General features: G+C 41.1%; 1 protein-coding gene across 4 annotated transcripts in view; it reads right to left on the bottom strand.

Moving 5' to 3' along the window:
* GRAMD1C (GRAM domain containing 1C) overlaps window positions 1–21,773 on the bottom strand; it is a 51,384-nt gene extending 29,611 nt beyond the window's left edge. For 2 of the 4 annotated variants that reach the window (XM_066569172.1, XM_066569178.1), the window contains exons 1-4: window positions 21,602–21,675; window positions 20,114–20,242; window positions 4,322–4,406; window positions 1,447–1,550 (exon numbers count right to left, since the gene is read on the bottom strand). In XM_066569172.1, the coding sequence (XP_066425269.1) occupies window positions 1,447–1,550; window positions 4,322–4,406; window positions 20,114–20,242; window positions 21,602–21,604 (321 nt within the window). In that variant the 5' untranslated portion in view covers window positions 21,605–21,675. The other 2 variants (XM_066569193.1, XM_066569186.1) reach the window with 2 other exon arrangements.
* Window positions 21,774–23,655: the final 1,882 nt, after the last annotated feature.

The following is a 23,655-nucleotide window of genomic DNA, read 5'->3' as shown; positions in this document are numbered from 1 at the left end:
GAATGCTATACATAAAGCAGGACATAGTCTGTTACCTGATCTCTCTCATCTATCTCACAGATGTTTACAATATAGTCAATTTTCAAAATTTTATTTGCAGTCTAGTCACTGCAAGAAATTCTTCCTTTCTGGTTACTAGGCACATTTGACTTGTGTATTAGTAGTTTAAATGTTTCTGTTTAGAAGAACATGGTCTGACTGGCTGCAAGAAGCTATTTCCTTCCAGCCTACCCCCCCTCTTCTCTTGAATATAAGGCTGTGCTGCCATTCAGCATAGAGAAAGGAGGAAGGTACAGCTCTAACTTGTTTTTTCCTGTGTGAGCAGGAAGTTCTCCACTTACTCCCTCTCTCTTTGCAACAACACAGCCTGCTAATGAGGTCCCAAACTTGGCTCTACCATGGTAGTTGATGAGCTCAGATTGCCTAAAGGTATTGCTGAAGATGTCACCCTGCTAGACAGGCAGAAACAGGTTACCAGGATGTATGCTGTTTTGGATTAAAAAAAAACCAAAACCCAATCAGTCTTTGAGCAGATTATATATTCAAGAGTATAGTTTATTTAATTAATTTTACATCTAAAATAAGACATATTCAATCATCAAATCCATCTGATGAAATTAAGCTTGGTTTTCAATTAAGTATTTCTACAGCCCCTCACGGGCTTAAATACACAAGCTATTTGTTGTTTGTCCTGTATATTTCAGAGCACTCAAATGTGAGATACTGACTTAAGAGCAGTCTCATAGTTCACAGAACATTTTGACCTGTCCATCCTCTGTTTGCTAGGTTATCTTCATTTTCTTATTCACTGTTTCATGTAAGTTCTGCAGCAGATGCAACAACTGCATCTGAATGAATAAATTTAAACTCATTAACCTAATCAGACAGAAATAAAGGGCCAACATATCACAAATACCTATCTACCTTTGCTTGTACTGTTCAAAAGCCATAGACCACAATATGAGAACTTGCAGAAGTCATTTATCAATTCCCTTCAGCTATTTTTAGATGCTGATATTTACATGTAAGGCTATGTCAAGTAAGGTTTAATACTGGAGAGTTCTGAATAGGGCAACACCACATGCCATGTCATGCCCCAGGACTTACAGTAGGAGGTTATATGTTACATTCCTTTATAGGACAATTTTGCATGGTAAGGAAAGGCAAATTGTCATTACCAGAACTGTAAAAAGCCAGCTTTAGCATAATTCCTAAACTTTTTATACTGAATGACAGACTGAACAGGCTTACTTCAGCATTCAGATGCCTCCACTGCTACTCTTATTTTACATAATGAATTTGAATTTCCACTCGGGGATGCAGGCTCTTTCTTCACAGCCCAGAGTTACTAGTATGAGATTGACAGGATGAGATCTGAGAGACTCTAATCCTATATCCTGATAGGATATGGAAAAGGTGGGATTCAAGTGAGCTAAGAGATCTTACTGTGGTCTCCCATCGGAAAATGTTGCTGTGGAAGCAGAGCCAGTTTTCAGAGAGATACAAACGTCCTTGCAGCAGGATATCCTTCTGGAGCGCACAGGCGTAATCTGCGTACAGAGAGCAAGAGCAAGTTACTCACCCACTGACTGCAGCACAGCTGACCCAAACCTGTTAACTAAAATGAAATGGGTATTACAATACAATAAAAAGCCATTTCTTTCACTTTTAAGAAGTCTACAAAGGCAGACTTGTACTGGCTTGCATCCAGACCATTGCTCTGGGAACAGCCCAAAGCCAGAGTTGATGGTACATCCATGTGAGGACAGCATTCCATCTATGTATTCCATCCCCTGCGTACTATCTTAGGTTTTCAGAGAAGAGGTGTCAGGCATGACCAGGAGTACATGGGAGAAGTATTCATTAGTCAAACTTCAAAGCATCTAAACAACAGAATACACAAACATTTTATAGTACAACAGATTATACTGTCAACTCCTATGTAACAGTAGTTCATGTTGTAGCAAGATAATAGTATTCTACTAAACAGATCCTAACACTAGCTAAAACTATCTGCAGAGTGAGACACTAACAGGCAGATTGAAGCTATCCAGTTATTGAGGCAGGGAGTATTTCCTGAAGTTGACTATCATTTTTATCATTCTGTCTCTGACTGAAACACCCCTATTGAGAAATGGATTTCATCTACAATGTAATTACCCATAATCAGATACCTGCTAATTAAGAACAAGAGCAGAGGATTTAGTTGCATTTCTTAAAAATCTCAGAGCTTTCCCAGTTTCAGAGCCTGAAGAGTCAAACAAAAGGAATTTTCAGAAGAACTGCTGCTAGATAATTAAGATGGACCTCTTTGGGGAGGTCCAACCTAAAGAAGGCTACCTAATGTACACAAAATAATCAGAATGTATGTATTGATACAATATATATTAGTGATTTTACCCTTAGAGGTATTTAATACCTTTATATCTGGTATTGTCTGAGCCAGAATTTTGATTTTGTGTACTACAAGAACATAATTAATACAGTTCTTGTTCAAATATCAAGAACTTCAGGAGTCCCCAACATCCTAACTTCAAGCTAAATCTGCATTTACAGAAGCTTTTATTATGATTTTTAAAATTCTCTACCATTTTCCTCCTCAAATAATCAAGCAGAAATAAATTTTCTTATAACAAGGATGAGTCATGTATACAAGCCCTTGGAGATGTAACTAAAAATAGAACTACAGAAACTTAAATCTAAAGAACTTAAGTGCATGTTTGAGAACTGTCAGACACCAAAATGCTGACAGAGGAAGGCAACAGGAGTTTGAAGTTAAGGACTTGAGGAGAGCATTACTAAGAAGCTTGCATCTGACTTCTGCGTTTTTTAGGAGAGGGATTCAGACCTACAGAGGTCATCACTGGGCAACTCATGAGCAATCCCACTCTGACCTACCTACACAAAAGAGAATATCAAAACAGATGGAAGAGATTAGCATTTCTCCTTTTAAGTTTTCAGAACTGTAACTTAATATGTTGCTTGAAAACAACATTTTCAGGCAAATTAAAATAGCACTCCTTTAAGCTCCCATTTAGAAGGTTTAAGTAATTCCCCTCATTTTAAGAAAATACTATTTTCTATACTATTTATATACAGTGCTCAGTACAGTGGAATAGTTACTTAATTTTAACAGTTGATTTAAAAACAGAAGCAGTAACAATTCTTTCAATGAACAGCAGCAAGCAGTGGTTTCTTGGAGCACTACAAAGCCTGGACCTAGTTTCTCTACACCAAGCAAAGGAAGAGCTCCTTGCTTGGAGGATGCAAAAAGCCCTTTCAAGGAAACACTGCTTTTTATGGGGTAAAAGAAATTTATATGAAAGTAGTGGCTTTGCTTCTTATGGAGCAGATTGAGATTAACCCATTACTAAATCTTTCTCTAAATCCTATACAGTCCCTTTGAAACTGCGCTTCAGAGTTTGCTCCATGGCTTTCTACTGATTGGATGAATCAATCCAATGGAAGGAGAAACATCAAAACAATGCTTTGAAGTAATATCCTTTCCTTCTGTTTTACATCCCTACTGAAGTATTTTAAAAATGCATAAGGCATTTCAGAGGATAACTGCCTCTTGTGACTGGAAAAAGACACTGGGATTTAACTGCTACAGAGCTGTTGCTTGCATACTCCAAGCATACACTAAACAGCCTCTCAATATTCACTTCCTTAAAAGTTGCATAAAATGAGAGATGAACTTGAAACAGTCACAACGCCACTTTTGTATGAAAATATACAGTGTATTTGTTACATAAATACAACACAGGCAGGTGATGAAGGGAATAAGGTGCATCACTATGCAAAGGAGGTAGGATTACATGCTTGCCTTCTTTGGATTCTGCAGTGGAGTGAAACAGAGCTGGAAAAGGAGTATTTCAGTACTGAGAAAAGTAATGCATCATAGTTTGATATTCTGTGACACCTGCTTCTTTTCTCTCCCATGCATCTGAAAAACAGTCTTTTAAATTACAACCACCCATGTGTCACTCTGTCCCAGGAGTCACATTAATCAAGGTGCCTTGGGAAAGGGTATTAGTTCCAGGGAGCAAGGGGAAAGCTTTTTCTAAGGATGATCTACCTAGTTAACAGGGTCTCAGAAACAACATCCCATTTTTTATTTTTCCCACAAGGCAGGCAGTAGAAGAGAGGAGTATGGACCTGTCTTTCCTTGAAAGTATTTTTTGCTAGTTCAAAGACAGGAGAATAGGGAGTTATCACCTGTAGTCAGAATTTGCCATAAAAACCACAAAATGCTTTGACATGACTGTAATCTGAAGGCACCAAACAGAAGACAAAGACTTTTTCTGTGATTATTTCTTACCTACTATGAGTCTCTCTGAGTCTGGCAGATGAGAAAACTGTCTCTTGAATTCCTCACTCCTATATTTGTAAGTGGAACTTGAGAGCTGCAACAAAGAACAGTAAAAGGTTATGCAAACAGATTTATTTTCAGCCATGAACTGTCTTCACACTGGATGTGTAATTTTATCTTGAAGAACAAATGAACCTCAGAAGAGCAATAAAGAATAGGTGGTATCTAAATGTGATCATCACTGTAACTTTATGCTTACTTATGTAAGAGTATTTATTTGGCATGGGCCAAACTATTCCCTGTATCAGGCCAGATGCCAGTCACAAGGCATTACAATGCTGATAGCAACCTGCTCCACCCATAAGGGGATGAGAGCCCCTCTGGGACTAAATATTCTAGCACAGACCAAGTGAAAAGGCAGCAAGGCCATAACACAGAGATGACAGAAAAAAATCAAGCCCTCACAGAGGCCAATAGAACAAAAGGACCCAACAGAGAACATCAATGTCTGCTTAGAGTACTACTTCAGGAATACTTCAATGCACTGGATTTTTCAACAGTTGCTGTAACTAGAACTGCAGGAACAAAGAAAATAGTTTCCTTCAGTAAGAATGAATAGCAGCATCACCATCACTTCTTGATTTTCTGTCATGTTCTACAGTTCACCCCATTTTAAAGAGATCACTGCCTATGATTTTCTTAAGATTCAAATTGGGCAGTAAACTCACAGCAGAGGACTATCTCAATGGACTTTAACTCCTTACTCCTATAAACAAATGTACCTGCTCCCATACAAATGAAGAGCTTCAGCACCTTCTCCAGAAAATATTCTGCATAGAAGTCCTACTATTCATTTTCAGTTGTAAGAGGATCATATTTTTTTTTCCTTAATGGATATTGGACACTTATTTTAGAGGCAGTCTTAACTAAATGCTGTATAAGGTCATGCACTCAGCTAGACTAAAACTATGACAGGAAGAAATCACTTTTAAGTGTTCCTAGAACCAGGTATAAATATACTACAAAAGCCTCTTTCACGCCTTTTTTTTTTTTTTTACCTTTCTAAAGATCTTAAGCACATGGATGCTATTCTCTGCTTGAGCCCCTGTATTACTCCAAAACTTGACATTCACCATTAAACCCATCTCCACCATAAGATTAGTTTCTATTTATATTTAGGATGGGGGAAGATGGAAGAAAGGAGGCAAAGAACTACTTTTGATTGTATGACCTTACTTTTGACACATTCCTGCAGCATGTTAGTTGGCCACTATTCTTTCACTATGTTTGTGCTTGTCCAAAAAACCCCAGGACAAAACCAGACATCTTCAGCTTGATGGCCTTTTAATAAACTAGAACAAATGCACTGTTCCCACCTCCTCAAGATTCCCACATTTTGCTCTTTTTCACTGAGGACATTCCTGCTTCTTGCAGTTCAAAAGTTCCCTGAACACCACCCTACAGCTTAGATCTTACAATTGTCTGGCATCTTATACTTGAGAACTGAGCTCTTAGGCCACAGGAAATGCAAGTTCAAGTGCAACCTCAAAGTCAAGTGTTTAAGTGCATGTAACATGTGAGAGAGCAAAGTTGCTCTGACACAGATCAGCTCTTAAAAAATAAGTCAATTTACCTTCTACACCATAAATAAAAGGAAGTCTATATGTTTGACCTCTGTTTGAGTACATATTTGCTGTCCAGTGATATTCTGAGCATTGTAATGCAAAAAGGCAGCAAGGGATGGAGACAGAAAATACATCCACCCCTCCCCTTTTGAGGAAAGCAAACATGAAAGGTTTGAGTGTAGCTAAAGAGAAACATGTTAGAACATGTCTCCTCTAAACTGTAATGCCTCCAGTTATATTTCAGTTATTTCTGTGATTATAAAAACAACATTCTTGGAAAGCATGTAATCTGCTGAAGTAGGTGGGCTATGGTTTCTTGGCCTGCAACATCCAGCCCTGAAATGCACACTTTTAACTGATCATCCAAAAAAAGCATCCAATATCTGCACTGCTTAGAAGAAATCTAGTTCTTTGCAACTACTCTGGAAAGAGACATATGGAAAAATGAAAAATTAACTCACACCTGTCAAGTTTCCACCTGTAGTTCCTGAGTCCCTATGGTTTACACACAGTCCTACCTCAGCTGACTGAAGTCTGGACTTGTTTTGCCAACACCAGCATACAGGGAATAAAAGAATTAGTTTGCCATGAGAGGAAAATAAAAGTCACAATTTGTGAAATCATGATTTAGGAAGCAATGCTTTTAAGGAGAAATGTAGTTTCTCAAACATGATGTATACAAGAGATAAGAGCTACATTGAAGTTCAGCATCTTTGTGGTTATAAGACAAAAGGAATCAAAGAAAAGGGGAGCATCACAGTGTCACAGACATATTTATATTAGTGCCTGAATCAGCCAGTTCAACAGCTCCAAGAATCCAGACTCAGGATACTGAGTTTTACTTAGAACTGAAATTTTTCTAGAGCATAAAACCTGTTACAGCTTGTCTTAGAAACCCTTGCTGGCATTTAGAAGTGTTTTCATGAGTGACTGGACTATAAGAAAACCTTATTAATGGTAGATTTCTACTGAGATCTTAGGACACCTAGGCAGAGTCTGCTCTGAATCCTTATCTAATCAGCAGAAAAATGTCAGCACATTGAAACTTTTGAACCTTATCTTTTTTGCATGAAAACTAGCTCACATAAATATGTACTTTTTACCTACTCAGTAGGTGGCTTGATGATTGAGAAGAGATCCCTCAACAGACTTGGGAAACAAGAGGGGCAATTTTAACACTATTGGCAATTTTAATTTCCTTAAAGTGAAGAAAACAAGACATTTCTATGAATACAGTATCTCTCCTAGTCTCTACTATAATGTCCAACATGTGGCAGTATTTGAAGCAGATTGCCACCTCTGAGTTACAAAATCTAGCACCAAATATAAAAAGAGGAAAGGCATAAAACAGGTTGTAGCATGGCACTCACAAGATGAAAACAGCAACTTGTTTTTAATACATACACATTTCTAAGTTTAATTATAAATCATCAGGCAAACACTTGGCCTGAGGGTAATCTTAGGCATTTATGGTCATGCTATATTTAATCACCAAGGAAATTATTAAGTGCAGCCAACAACTTGTTAGCATTTTTCATCTGAAGCCACAATATATATACCAGAAACCTGTAAAATAGCATAAACAGAAAACCATTTTCAGTGACAACCAAGAAGTTTTACAGAAGACAGTTATGTAAGAACCAGATATTGGAGACACATAACCAAATGATTCTCATACCTTGTTTGGAAATGGATGGTTCAACTATATAAAGTCATGTTCCAGAAAAACATATGTAAACTTAAATAGAACTAAGCTGAGTTATTTATAGGACAGAAGCCTGTTAAGAAAAACAGATTCCCTGCACATTTACATCTTCAAAGTGTAGCCACTGCAAACAATTTGAGCCATTTAGCAAACTGCAGAGGAAAATTAAGCAACAATTTCTCCCAGGAGTACATCAAAAATCCTAATCATTAGGAAATTATTTGATTGCAGATATCACTAAGTATGCAAATAAGCAATCAACTTCAGCAGAATGGTGTGCACATTTTTAACAATCACTAACGACAGCAATAATTCTGCATTTGTTTTGTTAGTGTTTTCCCTTTGTTTCGAGACACTACAAAACCCAGGTAACCTGACAATTTGCATTCTACAGTTGTGACATGCAGCTATGAATTCAACAGCTGAAATCACAGGTAAGTTGAACTTATCAGTAGGGTAATAACTCTCATATCACCTAATTTCAAGAGATGCCTCCCACTGAGCTTCAGTCTCAGAATCAGTTATCACCACAGGCTCAGGGTCCCAGAATCAAACAAGCCTATAAGGAAGCTGCCCAAACTGCCATTTCTTTTATGCTCAGAAGCCTCACTTAACCATCAAAATATGGCCCATGGAACTTAAGGCTTTGCTCCTCTGTCTAATATGTAAATCCAAGCCACTAACTAAACCCCAAATAAAGATCATCTGATTATTCCCCAAAGACCTGTACTTTCCTATGACGTTTCTAGACATGGTCAAAAACAAATTTGGAGGTATTAGTGAGGTTAGGATAAAAGAACATTTTAACCTTACATAAACATATTAAAACAAACATTAAGTATTCTGGCAAAAGCTGTTGCATTTCTACTGAATAATAAAACCCTTCTTAGCATCAGGAGAAAGAAAAAGAACACAGTCTCCAGAAAAACAACACCCAGTCAGAGAGAAATCTGGATTTTATACAAGACTCCTCTATACTGCAAATGTTCTTTAAATGCACCTGATTAGGGAAAAATGGGGAAGTAAAAGTAGGGAAAAATATCAACCCAAAGCCTACCAGCCCCCCCTCCCCCCCCCCAAAGGAAAAAAACCCAACAAAAAACCAAAAAAACCCCAAAAAGAACCTAAACAAAACATACTGAGATCCCACTTTCAGCGAAATTAAAGACTCACTAGGGGAGATGAGAACCAAGTTAACAGCCCTGAATAAAAGCCTCATTTAACAGTGTAAGGGAGACAAACTTGACACTTCACATATTCCAGGACAGATTCAGGCAGACTCCCTCATTATCACAGGAACACTTTCTATGGCACACTGAGATGATCTCTCACCTGTAAAAGGTGCCAGGTCTGACAAGCCTTTCCATCACAGAAATGTTGATCCCACTGCAGCATTCCTGCAGTCCACAAAAGTTCATTAATCATCCAATCTAATCTATAATACACAAGCCACAACTCTCTGGCTTTAAAAGTAGAGCTGAAATGACCAAATTTCTCTTTGGAAAAAAATAAAATATCTATCCATCCTATCTATGGATAGTTCTTCCGCTAGTATATTTGGTTAACTTCATCTTTACTTTGTGAATTATTTTTAGATGGTAAGCAAGTTACTCCATATCTCCTTCTGAGGTAGGAATTAAGCTTCTCAAGCCTATCAGCAAAAAGATTGTTCTTTTTCAGACTTACTCTTCTGGCTTTTCTGAATCCTCTCATTTTCAGTGTCCTTCTTGAAAGGTAGATATAGCATTGCAGGAATTACCACAAACATAAATCTGAATCACAGATTGCTTTTAGGCACAGAATCACAGTGAAAGCTCACATCCACATGAGTGCCAGTCTGCCTTATCTTTTTGCAGTTACAGAGCACAGTTTCCCAATTCTCCTGACACCTAGCACTAGGTTGTACATTGGAAGTGTCAGACTTCTCCAGTTCATCTTGTTGTACATAAACAATTCAGATCTACTCTGTTACAGTGATCTACTTTCACTAACCACTTCTTGACAAAAATTACAAAAAACTGTTTAGGAACAATTTTCAATCATTAAGTACTCAAAAGCTTTACTAGCAGTGACTTATGTTCTTTTCTCTCTTGAAGGACAAAAGCATTTAATTTACATGGGGAAAGAACCACTCACAGGACCATGACATTACTTAGGGTGACTTACTGTCTACTTTGGTTCACTTTTGTTGGTTTTGGGAGGGGTGTTGTGTGTGTTTGGGAGTTTTTCGTTGTTGTTTTTTTTTTAATAAGGAGATATTTGATCACATCTGCTTATCCACACAGTTGTATTTAATTGATAGGTCATGAGAGGCACGTCAATCAATTAAAAAAAAAAGAAACCAAGCAACTGTTGCCAGGGTTTGCTCAGCCATTGTATTCCTTAGAAGCCTGCTTTTCAAAAGTTCCCATGCTCTCAAGGAAATGTGAACAAGCTCCTAGTCACACTGGGAGGGGGAAATGTTTAGGGACCTACAGCTATTTTCCTTACATTCATTATATGCTGTTTTTCCTTCACCCTTACCTGTGGAGAGGGGAGTCTCAAGCACAGGGCCATTGGCAGGCACAGGGCTGTGCACTAAAGCCATTATGTCCCCACTCCTGTGGCCCAGCTCCCTCTTCTTTGTGGAAGCTGAAGGAGAAAGGAACTCTAACATTTCTTATTGACCAAGCAGAAAAACAACAGCATTCTCCTTCAGTGGCACCCAGAAGAATGTCAGTGAAAATATGTCTTTCTTCAGTTGGAAATACAGCATGTATAATTTAAAGAAAGGGATATTAAAATACAGGTCACTGGCAAATACTCCAGTTACTGTATCTTCCAGGGGTTAGTTTCATTGGGGGTGAGGAAAGTTGGGGTGGTAGTTGTGTTTCTTTAAGCCTACAAGACCCCATAACAAGGCTAAAGACAGAGTCCCTAGTTCTCCCAAGATGAGTGTTACTATTAAATAGTTCTCACAAGTTCTCACACAGGCAGGCACACTGAACATGTTAGGCAGATTATGCCTTACCAATAACACCAGGAGCTTCCAAAAATGCACATAGAAAGAAATTCCTCAGAACTATTGCATTATGGAGAGCTGCTGAAATATTGGGTGCCCACTCAGAAAACATTTGACACCCAGTGTCAAGGAAGTGACTGAATGAGGTGCTTCTGAAAGGAAGACTATTTCCATTTATTTTGTAGACTGGGTAGAGCACATCAAAGCACTGTGTCCCACAGGAGTAGCCCAGCTGTCACCAAGTGAGATGGACATCAGTCTCACCAAGCCAGCATTGACCTGGCACATGGTGAAAGCCTGTTTTCCTGAAAAGCAGTTCTGGTCAACCACGGAAACCTGATCACAAACGTTTCCCCATGTAGAAAATGAACTTGGCTGAGCTGGAATACTGCTCACAGAAGGCCTGGTCATTTCCCACACCTCACCAGTCACAGTGTTCTTCCAGGAGCAGAAATGAAGGTCTCATGCTTCAGCTTCACCTATATGACTATCAAAACAGCCTAGAAAATCCACAACCAAAGTTGTTACAGTTATGATTTTGACAGACAAGAAAATTTAACATCCTATGAAATACTATGCTGCTAACATCAGGTTATATAATTATAACAAAGGTAACATTTTTGTGAAGAATTTTAAAATCTGGCATCCTTCCCAGGAAGAAAATTAAAAGACTTAGAGTTGAAAATATAAAGGTATTTCTTCAGAGTACTTTGATTTGCATAACCAGAGATTACATTTTTCATGTTCTTAAAAAAAAAAAAACAAGGGAAAAAACCTCAAAACAAATTTTAAAAAAACCAAGACACCCAACAAACCAAAACAGTAGAACAGACTGGGAAGAATTTTGTAACAGAGTATTTCAGTTTAGAACATGTGAGGAACTCTCACAAATTTCTCCTTCAAGGTCATACCAGAATTAGCTCATATTCCCATTTCACTGAAACAGGGTTCAGCTGAAGGTGCTTGGGAAACAAAATGATAACCTTATCAATTATAAGAAAGCCTCCTGCCATTACTACTAGTACTATATCTTTTTTCCTGAAAAATAAGACCTTGGATTGAGAATATCTGCTTTGAGAATATCTCTGCTTATTCTGAAGCAATGGTTTTGTAGTATTCAGTACTTTTTTTTTTCTGCAAGTAAGTGTTTTAAAGCATTTTAACAGTGAAGCCAATGTACTTTCATAACAACTCTGATTTGGAGATAAAAATCTCAAGCTTGCCATGTTCTGTGCAGAGCAAAGCATATGCTCCATTTCAGAATAAAACTGACTGAAGCATGAAGCTAATGTAAAGTCAGAAGACACACACCCCCTACACATACCTCCTCTAGCTGCCTGCAGCCTGTTCCAAACCATACAAATCCCTGGCCAAAGCCTCTACAGCTCCCCCCTCTCTCACCCACTTGCTCAGAGCTGGTGCTGGCCACCCTCCAGCAGTGCTAGCTAGTGTTCTGCCAGCCTCTGCTTGCATGCTGGCTTGGAAAACAGGCTGAAACACCCCAGCCTTGCAGAACAGGCACACAAATACTGCAGCAACTGGGCAAAGAAAACTTATGCAGGGGTGACATTTAAGAACTGCCCAGCTCCAATCTAAAACCACCATCACCAAAACTGATTTTGGGAAGCAGACTGCAGTAGCATAAATCACTTCAAGTTCACAGAAGTCCCAAAGGGAACAGCAGAGGAAAAGTACTATCACCAGGGAAACACCAGCTTGGAAAGAAGCACTTAATGCCTAGCACCCCCTCCTCTCTGCATTGCTGAAGGCTACAGTCCATGAACCAGCCTGAAGAGTACATCTGCACCTGGCAGCTCAGCATGGAGCCAAATCAAAACTCAGCCACTGTCTCCTGTTTTAAGTCAGGGTGAGGTTCAGAGCAGGAGCTCAGGACATCAGGGCATGCTTCCTGTATACCCAAATTCCCCAAAATGCGTACATTACCAGCCACCCAGAGCTCAGCTCTTCACAGGCACTTAGAGGCAAGGGATACAGGGTTCTGCATGCCCAACAGATCTCTGCCTGCTCTGAGAGGGGAACAGCAGCCATGCACCTATTCTGTTTTCTTTGCACTGGCTCTCCCTTTCCACCTGCCTTACCTGTCTGCTACATTTTCACAACTAACTACATGGAGTCAGCAGCAGAGAGCCCTCTCCCAGCACAGCCCTACTGAGGAAACTGACAGAAGAAAAAGAAAAATGCATGTCAAGACATTGTAATCACTCGGATTTCAATCTGAAAGTCTGAAAGGAGAAGATAATGGAACAAAAAGAGGTTGTATTTACAGTCATTTTGCACCCCCGGCTGCTGGCTAGGGTAAGTAGCTGTCTGTGCACCTAGCTGGGTGGTGGCTTTGGAGGACCTGCAGTTCTGCTGTCAAGATCAGCTACATATGTAAATAGCAGGAACTGGTTTCACCAGAAAAACAAGGTAACTCTTCTGCTTTCCCAAAGCAAAGACAGGATAGATCATGGGGAATCTTCTGTTCTGAAAGGAACAGGAAAGTATTGGGAAGTATATCCATACAGAAAAATATTCACTGACAATTTATTTCCATTAGAAAGCCAGTGAGAGGATTCAAAGTGATCTCAGAAAGGCCTTACCAGAGCCTGGGTACCAGTGTGACTCAGGTCTCAAAAATAGCATTAGCATAGACTGTTTTAAGTGCATTTCCTGTTTATAAGATAACACCATCTGCAGCTGATTGAACACCTGAGTGTGGACATTGGCAATTATGAAGGAGGCTGATTATTTCAGATTCAAATAGAATTATTTATATAACTGCCACCAAGCACTTCTGAGTTTGGATGAAACAAACACTTAGATTTTAAATATGAAAATTAAGTAAAAAGTTCAAGAGCTTTGGACACTTCCATGGACAAACACCTTCCTCAGTTCTGAATTAGAAATTAAACTGCTTTTAAGAGCTAAGGTGTCCCAATCTCAGATTTATTCAGCATCTTCATCAACGCCTCCCTAGCTGGCAATAACATTTTTGAACCTGGTAGCAAAACTATTCCTATAATGCCCCTCACCAGAAACCACATCTCATGTTGCCTCCCCAGAATTAGCAAAAGCCAAGTTCACAAGGTTCTTAACTGCCAAACTCCTTCTCATTTCTTAGGGGAAAATTGTGGATCTGTATCTACTTTCTTGACTTCACAAATGCAGCATTCAAGCATTCTTTTTGTTCTATTTTAGTAGTTTTGTCTACCCCATGAAGATTTACCCAAAAAGATAAAGGGTAAATCAAAATACAACCACAAAGTCCTGTGATACACCTTCTAAAACAAACTTAATACAAATAAACCAAGTGTGTTTGGATGAAGTCTGCACTACCTTTACACTTAAAGTTAAGTGTACTTGAAGGGAGTTTGTCATCCTCCAGCACAAAGTTACTCTTTTGCTCAAGTCAATCTGTCTATTCCCCAGGCTAACTTTGAGTCTTGTAACTATGTTGTCCAGGTTTCAACAGCCATAAGTGTACTAAGTATTATGATGCAATGCCAATTAAAAGCCCAATTAAGATTATTTCCTTCTGGATAACAAAATACATTCCTTTCTGAACAGCAGTTTCATCTGACTCACATTTGTTTTTATAGCACATGTATGGAACAAGTAGCCAATGTTATTGGTTAAGAACATCTGTTTTTTCACCTGATTTTTCAATGCATGCTGCCCAAGTAATACAAAAAAGTCCAAACTGCCTGTCTTTAGAGTTATTTGATCCATTTAACAGAGACAGGGAAAATCCAGATGTTTTCAGGGTGATGAAAAATGCCTTATACAATAAAGAAACTACAAGACTTAACTTCTCAACTCATCTTCCTTACCTGCAACAAAGTCCCACCATGATTATTTGATGCCAAAGTAGACAAATACAGAAGCAAATGAGCAGCACCCTTCAGCTGAACATTTCCCTCCTTACCCTGCCAGTAAAATCTGTCTCTCTGTAACTGCATCTCTGATCTATATTTAAGTTTAGTAACAGTGCCCAAACAAGGATCAGAAAACAACATCATGAAGAAAACAATCACCATGGTAGTAATTCCCCTTGGTGCCATTTGGGTTTCAGCGACTCATACAAGGAGACATAAATACTTTCAACCAGGACTACAGTGAAAACCTGAAGGAGCATATTAAACCACAACACTACATAGATAATAATGCAGGAGTGACTGTGGCCAATTACATAAACTGCTTTGCTATAAATTACTCTGGTCATCTTATTAAGCCTGCCAGTAACCCTGCTGCATTTGAAATTCTATGGAAAGTGGCACTCACCAAGCAATTGCCCCAAAACATCTCCTGGCTGCTGCTAATGACTTAATATACCACAAAACAATCACATTTTGCACAGTTTTATCTACCTGTCCTCTCTCCTCTCCTTATATACAAGTGGTTCACCCACAGCACACCTGAAAAAGACAGTGCTACACCACTACCTGTTTGCAGAAATACAAGCTGTAAATGAACAACTAAGGCCAAAAATAAAACTTGAAAAAATATTTTTTCCATCTCCTAGAGATGACTTTTAAAGCTTTCATTCTGCATTAGGGACTTCCCTTTCATTAAAAGGATATCACTATTCCAACTCCATGCAGATTTCCTGAACCATGTTGCCTTTCTTATGGTTTTTCTCCCAGTGGCTAGAAAAAAATAAGTATATCACATAAATCTGAAGCATTTTCTTTCTGACCTTTTATACTTAATCTTCAGGTTCTAGACTAATTTATATGTATATAGTAATAATTAATATTATAGAGAACTATCTACTGCTGCAGCTGGCAAAAGCTTATTTTGACAGGGCACCACTGGCAGTCTTTGCTTAGAACTCGTCAAAATTTTATGTCAACGAGATCTACCTCAGTGCTCAGTCTGGAGTTGCATCAACAGCACTAAAGACATTCCCAGCACCAAAAGGGAAAAAACCCCTTTAGCCTAATCACCCATGTTCAAGGATTGGGTAGAACTGCAGTCTGTCTTCCTACCAGGTTAAAACACTGCTTCTGTATAATCAGGGCTATCACAGGGCTGAAAAAAGGTACCTGTTTCTGGAGATTCCAGGCAGGTAAACAAACAACATGCCAGTCCTACAACTACAGCAAAAGCTATTTGTACTAAAGCTAAGGCATTAAAAAAAAAAAAAAAACCAAAACAAATAAACAAAAGCCCAACCAACAAAACACCAAAATGCAGCATTAATGTGCCTAAAGGATTTTTTCTCTTTATTTTATTCTCTTTGTAGACCTATAGCAATTAATTTAACCAATGCTCATCCTCCTTACCAGACTGCTTCATACCAGCAAATAATAAGGAGGCCAAAAATCCTCCTCCAATGTCAAGAGAATTGATATATCTCCTCCACAACCCAAATATTTGGAGGCACAGATAAGAAGAAACAACATACCAAGTATACAACATAAGAGAGAGCTACTGTCAGAAGGCCTTAAATATCAGCCTCCAAAACAATTCCCACTTCAACCAGCCCAGTAAGCCATTCCAAGAATGGCATGAGTCTTCAGAGAAAGGTGGAAGGAAGATTCAAACAACTATAGATACAATAAATATTTCATTTAACCCTACCTGTCTTGGGCCCCAAAGTGCCTCAATTTGTATCTGTGCTTCATCAAATTATCTTCCAAATTGTGATACATATCTGCATCCCTCCTTCTGCAGGTTTGAGTCATATATGCTTACTGTATTCTTGCCATACATATTGTCACACACTCACAGACTAGTTCTTTCTTGTAGAAACCAGATCCATGCATGTAAAAATTCAAAACACTTTCTTCATCTTGTGCAACCTCAGTTGCTTTTATATTATGAAAAGTAAAAGGCTTATTTTCACTGTATCAATTATTTGCCTCTATTTTCAAACTCCTTCACACTGACCAACTCTTTAAACTGGCAGCCAACTTACACTCCAATAAATTGCCTTTTTAAGCCTTATTATCTTTTTTTCAACACCTCCTTGATATCTCACATTTTCAAATTCTTAAAGAAGCCTCCCAGATACAAGCAATTTTCTGAGATGCTCATTTGATTTCCACTCATTCCACCTACCTTTTCATTCCAAGGGAAGGACTTACTTTTTTAGGTTTTTTTTTTCATGGGCATTCTTCTTACTGTTGGCATACATGAACTTTCTTTGACTGTTCATTAATACAAACCAGAGTTCCCAGACACAACAGCCTCACTTTTGATGCAAGGATCCTTTCCATTAGCCTCCTCATTCACCTTTACCTTCTTCACTAAGGTAGGAAAATACTTAAGGCTTTCACAGGTTTCTTCTTCCAAGGATATTAAACTGAACCGTATACCAGTATGAAGGGCATAAAAAAGGATAAAAAGGTGAATTCAGAATCCTGAGATAGGGCTTCCAGACATAACATAATTTCCAATCATCTTTGACTTTCATCATCTATTTGCGGTTGCCAAAACTAGGATTATTTAATCAACTGGAGATAAAAGCTTTACAGTTTCCAGTGGAGAGAAAAAGCCCTGAGATTAAGTTTGTAAGCAATCTTTTTTCTTCTTCCAGTGAGTTTATAGAAGTCCAGCTTTGTCCACCTCCAGGTGGGGGGGAAAAAAAAACCCCAGAAACAAAAAACAAAACATATCCCATGACACACCATCAATCTTACAAACAGCAGTCAGTAATACTATCAGTTTAAGAATTGCTTACAGTAACAGAGAAAACTAATTATTTCGCAAAATTATTCAATAAAGATATCCAAAGTGTTCTTTTTTTTAAGAGATAAGAAAAATTCCACAGAGTAGGATACTCTTCGTCCCTCCCTGATAGTTTTTCAGCTACCCTTCCTTCTCCCCACTCACCATAGCCAGGAGAGAGATTGTGTCCCAGAGGCTGTCAACCCTAGCCTGCTGCTAATTACATGTGCTCACAGCGCCTATTGAGCATGCATGATACCTGGCCTGACTTCCAGAGGCATGGCACAACTGCCTACTCCCACTCAATCCATGAAAAATTGAAGTCAAACCAGCCAGGCTCTAACAGCCACATTTGGTTTCTATTATCAGCAAAACAAGAGTACATCACCCTCAGAAGAAATGAACCCTTGGAGCAAACCTAAGTTGCTGGAAACATGCAGCCTCTCCAAGCAAATAACCCTAGCATCAAAGCTGATCCCTGAATGCTACCAGAGGCTAGTCCTGCTTCTGTAGCAATTCCTCCATTCTACTGACTCAAGAGTGGGAATGAGCATAACAGGTCCCCCCACCTGCCACAGGACACTAAGATCACCTTTGTCAAATGTTAGTGACACATACTTCACACACTGCAACAGGCTGCCTTCCATGCTGTCACCCACACATTTACTATGACTCAATTCAAGGAGATTTAACAATTTGGTTTAATAGTCAGCAGCTGATCATCAACCATGCAAGTTATTGAAACATTTTCTGTCAAGAGCAAGGAGAGATACCAATGGCATAACATTTTAAATAGAATTAATTAATTTTCATCTTGAATTTGTGATTTCCTGGTTCTTGCTGCTTTACAATTCAGTTGCCTTGAGGCTGAGAAAATAAGCACCATGGCTTCCTGCAAGCAGACTGGTACAGCTTTTAAAATTAATCAGTGACAGACAGTAAGGCTACAACATTTCCAACCAAAGCGTTATCTTATAAGAGGGAAGTATTTGCGCAATTACTTTGTTTTAACTGCAAGGTCATGTTTGCAGAGCCAGATAAACACCAACATCAAACACATACTAAGGTCTTGAGTATAAATAACACAGAAGATAATCATTTTATCATAGTGAAAAACACCTCACACAGCAGCTGCGACTGCACTGAAGGATCCCACTCTCCTGAAAAGAAACTTCAAGCCTTCAGCACGTCTCAAACCTAAGAGTGCAAAGCCAATAGCACATCTACATTCTCCACATAGAATACTCTAATAAATTTATTTTAAATCAGCAGGCATATCGAGGAAACACTGGGTTGTTAACTGCAGGTCCAACAACCCAACACCAAGACCTGAACAGGTTTATTCCTCTCACAAAATACTACCTGCATTAGTGGTTGTATACAAACCATCGAGCACTAGCTTACACAATCCAATTTGCCACCTAACAAGAACATAGCTGGCAGTTGCACTGTCTGCATAGCATGACTTCCTATTGACTCAAGTACCAACACACAGCTGGGCACAGGCAGAACAGCCAAGGATCATCCTTGTTTCTGTAGGGATAGTGAAGAAAATACTGAACACCCCAAGAACTCACTCTAGCAACACAAGTCTATCTATGACCTGCTGGGATTTTATTAGTCCTGTCCCATTTCATTGGCTCCAGATTACTATTGCATTTTTAAGAGTACACATGCATTTGGAGGGGATTTATCCTATGGCCTGAGATGCAAAACCAGATGTCCTATCATTAGAACATCTGCTTGTGAAGAGGAGTGAAAAACATACAAGCTAGATTTATAAACAAGGAGTTGGAAAATCTGATCCCCTGCTTCTGCTCACAGCTCTGCCATGGACTCCTTCTGGCCTTCACTAGTTACTCAATCTTTCACCTGCTAAGCACAATGAACACTGTGATGACCTCGTCAGGAGAAGGACACAGTGGACCAGATGACTTTCTATGAGCTGAAGCACAGGGATGTACTGAGGACACCTGATACAGAACCAGACTCCCTTCCTCACAGCTCTGGCACTCTGTGTCTCCCACAAGATCAGCTGTTACCCTGCCTGCTCCTTGCATATATGGTCTCCTTCCCTATCAAACAATAACAATCCATGCCCCAAATTAACAGCAAAACATACACTCCAAATCTAGACACACATTCACCTTCTCTCAAGGCATTTAAAAAAAAAAATCTACCAAAAGAAAAGTACTGAAATAGGCACTTATTATTTATTACACACTATGCTTTCAGTCAGGCATTTCCCCGGAAAGAAAAAAAATTGAATTACTTGTTTTCTGCCTTTTTTATTCACAAAGTCAATTCTTACAGAAAACACAGGAAGTTTATTTACTCTTGTGAAAAACAAATATGTTTACTTGACAAAAATGAACACTAGGAATGTTATTCTGAACCACCAAGAATCAAAATTCAGTCCTTATGCTTAAAAAGCATCAGAACATCAAAAATATATTTCTATAGGCATAAGAAACACTGGCATGGGTTGGCTGGCATGGATTCACGTCAGGACCTGAGAGACAGGACTGGGCATAGAAGCCACAAGATCTGTCACTAACTTGATCTGAGACATCAGATAAACAACTTCACCCCCTCTCAGTCTCACCTTACACTTCAGCAAGCCAGTAATGATAAAATTACCTGCCTCACTACATGGGTGGAGAACACTTTAGTAATTCATGACTACAAAGCAACTTGAGAACTGTGGATATAAAACTTGTACATATACACACACATGCAAATTAAAACAGACAGGTATTATATTTATAAATTAAAGCCAAGTTAGCAGAGATTACCCAAAAGCTCCAGTCAGCACTCCAGCTATACTGAGCAGGACCCTGCATTTTCTCTGTGCATGAATTAAGAGTCTCCTCTGAATCAGCAAGTAGCTGGTTAATAAGACCATGATCCACTTCATGAACTTCCTGTGAACAAAGAAGTAAGGTATGTAATCCAGCAGTGGTGGAGAAAGGTGAAACAAGATGGTTAGTCCATTTAACAGCTGTATATTAAATGAAACCTGACATGGTAATTTCACCAAGGTGAGTGGCATGGAAACACTTCCACAGACAGCTTTTTCATCGGTTTTATTTTGTTCCCCCTAGACTACACTATATTTAATTATATTTTACATTTTTTTATCAAAGTATTTTATTTCCAGCGCACTTTCCCCCCCCATCTTGCATGTTAAAGCTGCACAGATACTTAGAACTCAAATAATATCAACACAAGACATCGGTGCCTAATATGCAGCACGTCTCAGGAACCTGTGAGACCTTTCAGAACTTGAGAAATGTCATATAGGTGTAGCATTTTTACCAGAGTACTGACATATATTATTATAATACTGATACATCAAGTGTTTATACTTACTGTTAGTTACACTATAAATTGTACAGAAATACAAACACCTCAGAGACAAGTAATTTGACTCATAACACTATTAAGATAATAAGCAGCACTGTTTTCTAATTCTGTAGCACTCTCCATTGTTATCAGTATTCTTCACTTTGGAAGTCAGTTTTACTTTATGAAGGGAAACTGAGTCACAGAACGTCACTTGTGCCATCCCAGCTAGCAAACGGTACAAAACCAGCCCAGGGCCCTAACCAGTAACCCCGCCTGTAGTACCGGATCCGCCGGGCTGAGGTAACGCTGTGTTTCAACTCCAAACCAGCTCAGAACCGAGAGGGTGTTAGGCTACCCCGCCCAGCGCTGCCGGGGCCGCGGCCCGGGCTGGGGACAGGCTGCGGAGGGGACAGCGGAGCGAGGCAAAGGCAGAGACACTCCGGGCTGCGTGGGATGAGAGCAGAGCGGCCCCCGCGGGGCTTTTCCACGCCAACACCCGCACTCGCTGCAACTTCCACCAGTTGCTGCCCGCCCGCTCCTCCCCACCAAAACGCCGGGGTTCAGTGGCTGCCCGGCAGCCCCGCGGCCGCCTCCCCGCTGGCTCTCCCGGGAGCCCAGCTCCTCCCTGCGGGAACCCCGCGGGGCGTTCGCCGCTCCCCTCATCGGGGAGCCCCGAGGGCCCCCCTGTCCCCGGCCCCGCCTCGCCCCAAAAACTTTGGGGAGGTGGGTGGGGACGGCGGAGCTTCCCAGCGCTGCCAGCGGGGCCGCGCCGCCGCCGCCCGTCCGGGGCCCGCCCGTGCGGGTGCCCGGAAAGGCAGCGGGGCTGCCGCTCCCCGCACCTACCTGGGGGGCCCTCCGCTGGCCCGGGGGGGCGGCGGCCGGGAGCACAGAGCCCGCCAGAGGGGCGGGCAGGGAGCGCAGAGCGCGGCGCTTACCATGGAGGGGGGCGAGGGCCGCGCGGCGCCCGCCAGCTGCCTGCGCGGGGCGCACGGCGGGGCCGCGGCCGCCATTTAAAGGGGCCGGCGCCGGCCGCGCCGCCGGCCCGCAGCGGGAGGAGGTTGCCAGGGGCGAGCGGCGTCGCTGCTCCAGAGGAGGGGGAGCCGTCATGGGGGGCGGAGAGCGCTGAGGCGCCTACGGTACCCTCCTCGTCCGGCCGCGGCAGCCCTTCTGCGGCTTCCGCAGGGGTTAACGGGAAAGTCTCCGCGCCGGTGGAAAGTTTAAGGGCTGTAGTAGGAAAAAACTCCCGGCTGCGGGGAGGGAGGGAGGGTGGCGTTCGCTGCCTCCTGCCCGAGGAGAGTCCCGCGCCCGCCGCTCTCCGTGAGCGCAGCCGGTTAAACAGCGCCCGGGCAGCGAAACGGCTCCCAAATCCTGGGTTCGTGGGATTCGACGGAAAACACTGCCGAGAGGCCGCTCCGGGGGGACTCCTAGGGGGAGAGGGGGGAAAGGCTGGCTGCGGGCCGAGCGGAGGATGAGGTGACATAAAGGCAGTTAGTGAGGGGGTTTTCACCCCAAGAAACCCTGGGTCTCAGTTTTGAAGCTGCTGAGCAGCGCCGAGTGGTTTCTGCCTCAGTCTCTGAGCACCCGGAGGGCTTCTCAAATCAGGGCACCCAGCCAGAGCGACCATGGCTCGCAGATTTGCACCCTCAGCTCACCTCACAGGAAAAAGGAGAGCCCTATGATGTGCAAAGAAATCACATTGCTAGGTAGTTGGCTGGTAGATGATGGATGGATGGATGGATGGATGGATGGATGGATGGATGGATGGATGGATGGATGGATGGATGGATGGATGGATGGATAAAGTATGGATGGGTAAAGCAGCCTGTTGTGTCAATGCTACTTCCTTCTGTTGTCCCTTTTCTCTCTACCTCTTCCCCTTTCTCTCTGCCTGTTCCCCAGGAAATGCGTGGAGGCTCCCTTTGGACATTTCAGGGTGCTGTGATACCTGCTCACTGCTACATTAGAAAAAGTACCTGAAGTCCCGTGGGTGACACCCCATCCCATCTGTTGGCCCAGACAGGACAGCGTTAATCCAAGCAACTGCTTAATTAAATTTACAACAGAGTGTAAAAAAGAATGTGTGGTTTATTTCATTTTTGTTCCTTGCTTTCTTGATTGGCACCTGAAACTTGAATTTTGGGGGCTTTTTCAACAACACTCAGGTTTATTTTTCTTCTTGTCCAAAAACTGAATCGTACTGGGTTATTCAAGTGAGAGAAACTTCATGCTCAGCTACTGGCTGCCAGCAACACTAACCAACCTCCATTGTATTCCCTCAGTTAAAAGCTGGCTGACCTGGCACTTTGGCTCAGGCATGACCTACTTAATGGAGGATTCACAAAAGAATTGCTAGTTCTGGATGACATGAACATAAATAGCATTTGCAGGAGCAGTGGTGGTATGTCCACGACAACACACTTGAAGAGATTTTTTTGAAGCACACCAAGTATTTGGTTTAAATCAGGCAGTGTTTGGATTGCCTTTGGTTCAGATCCATCTTTGCATGCTGACTCCTCTGACACAAAGTCACAATCAGCACTCTAAACCAGTAACTCAGTCCAAAATCCTCATGATCTGCCAGGTGCCTTCGACTCTACTGGTTGTTCCCTCATCAAACTCTTTGTTGTTTTTGACTCCTCCGACTTTTCCTTTCACGGATATTTTGGCTTTGCTCACTAACACTTTGGCAGTACTTCCTTCGAAGACCCTCACAAACTTCCATCTTCCTTTTGAAGTGCTCTGTTGTTCTACACTTGGTCCCAGTTCCCTTCCTAATATGATTCCTGCCTGGTAATCACAGGCCTTCCCACTCTCCCAAGCCATTTCAGAAAAGTATTTGTCTCCTAGGTTCTTTTAACCATACTCCCTCTAGCCATCCTGCTTTCACTGCTTCCACTGCTTTGGGATCTGCGCACCAAAGCTTAAGTGACAACTGGTGACTCCAGGAATGGGCTGTTCTTCTTGACGTGGGTGACCCAAGTTTTGTGAA

Source organism: Molothrus aeneus, chromosome 2 (assembly GCF_037042795.1).
Source record: "Molothrus aeneus isolate 106 chromosome 2, BPBGC_Maene_1.0, whole genome shotgun sequence".
Lineage (NCBI taxonomy): Eukaryota > Metazoa > Chordata > Aves > Passeriformes > Icteridae > Molothrus > Molothrus aeneus.
Note: the sequence above shows the minus strand (reverse complement) of the source record. Positions and strands in the feature narration are given on the sequence as shown.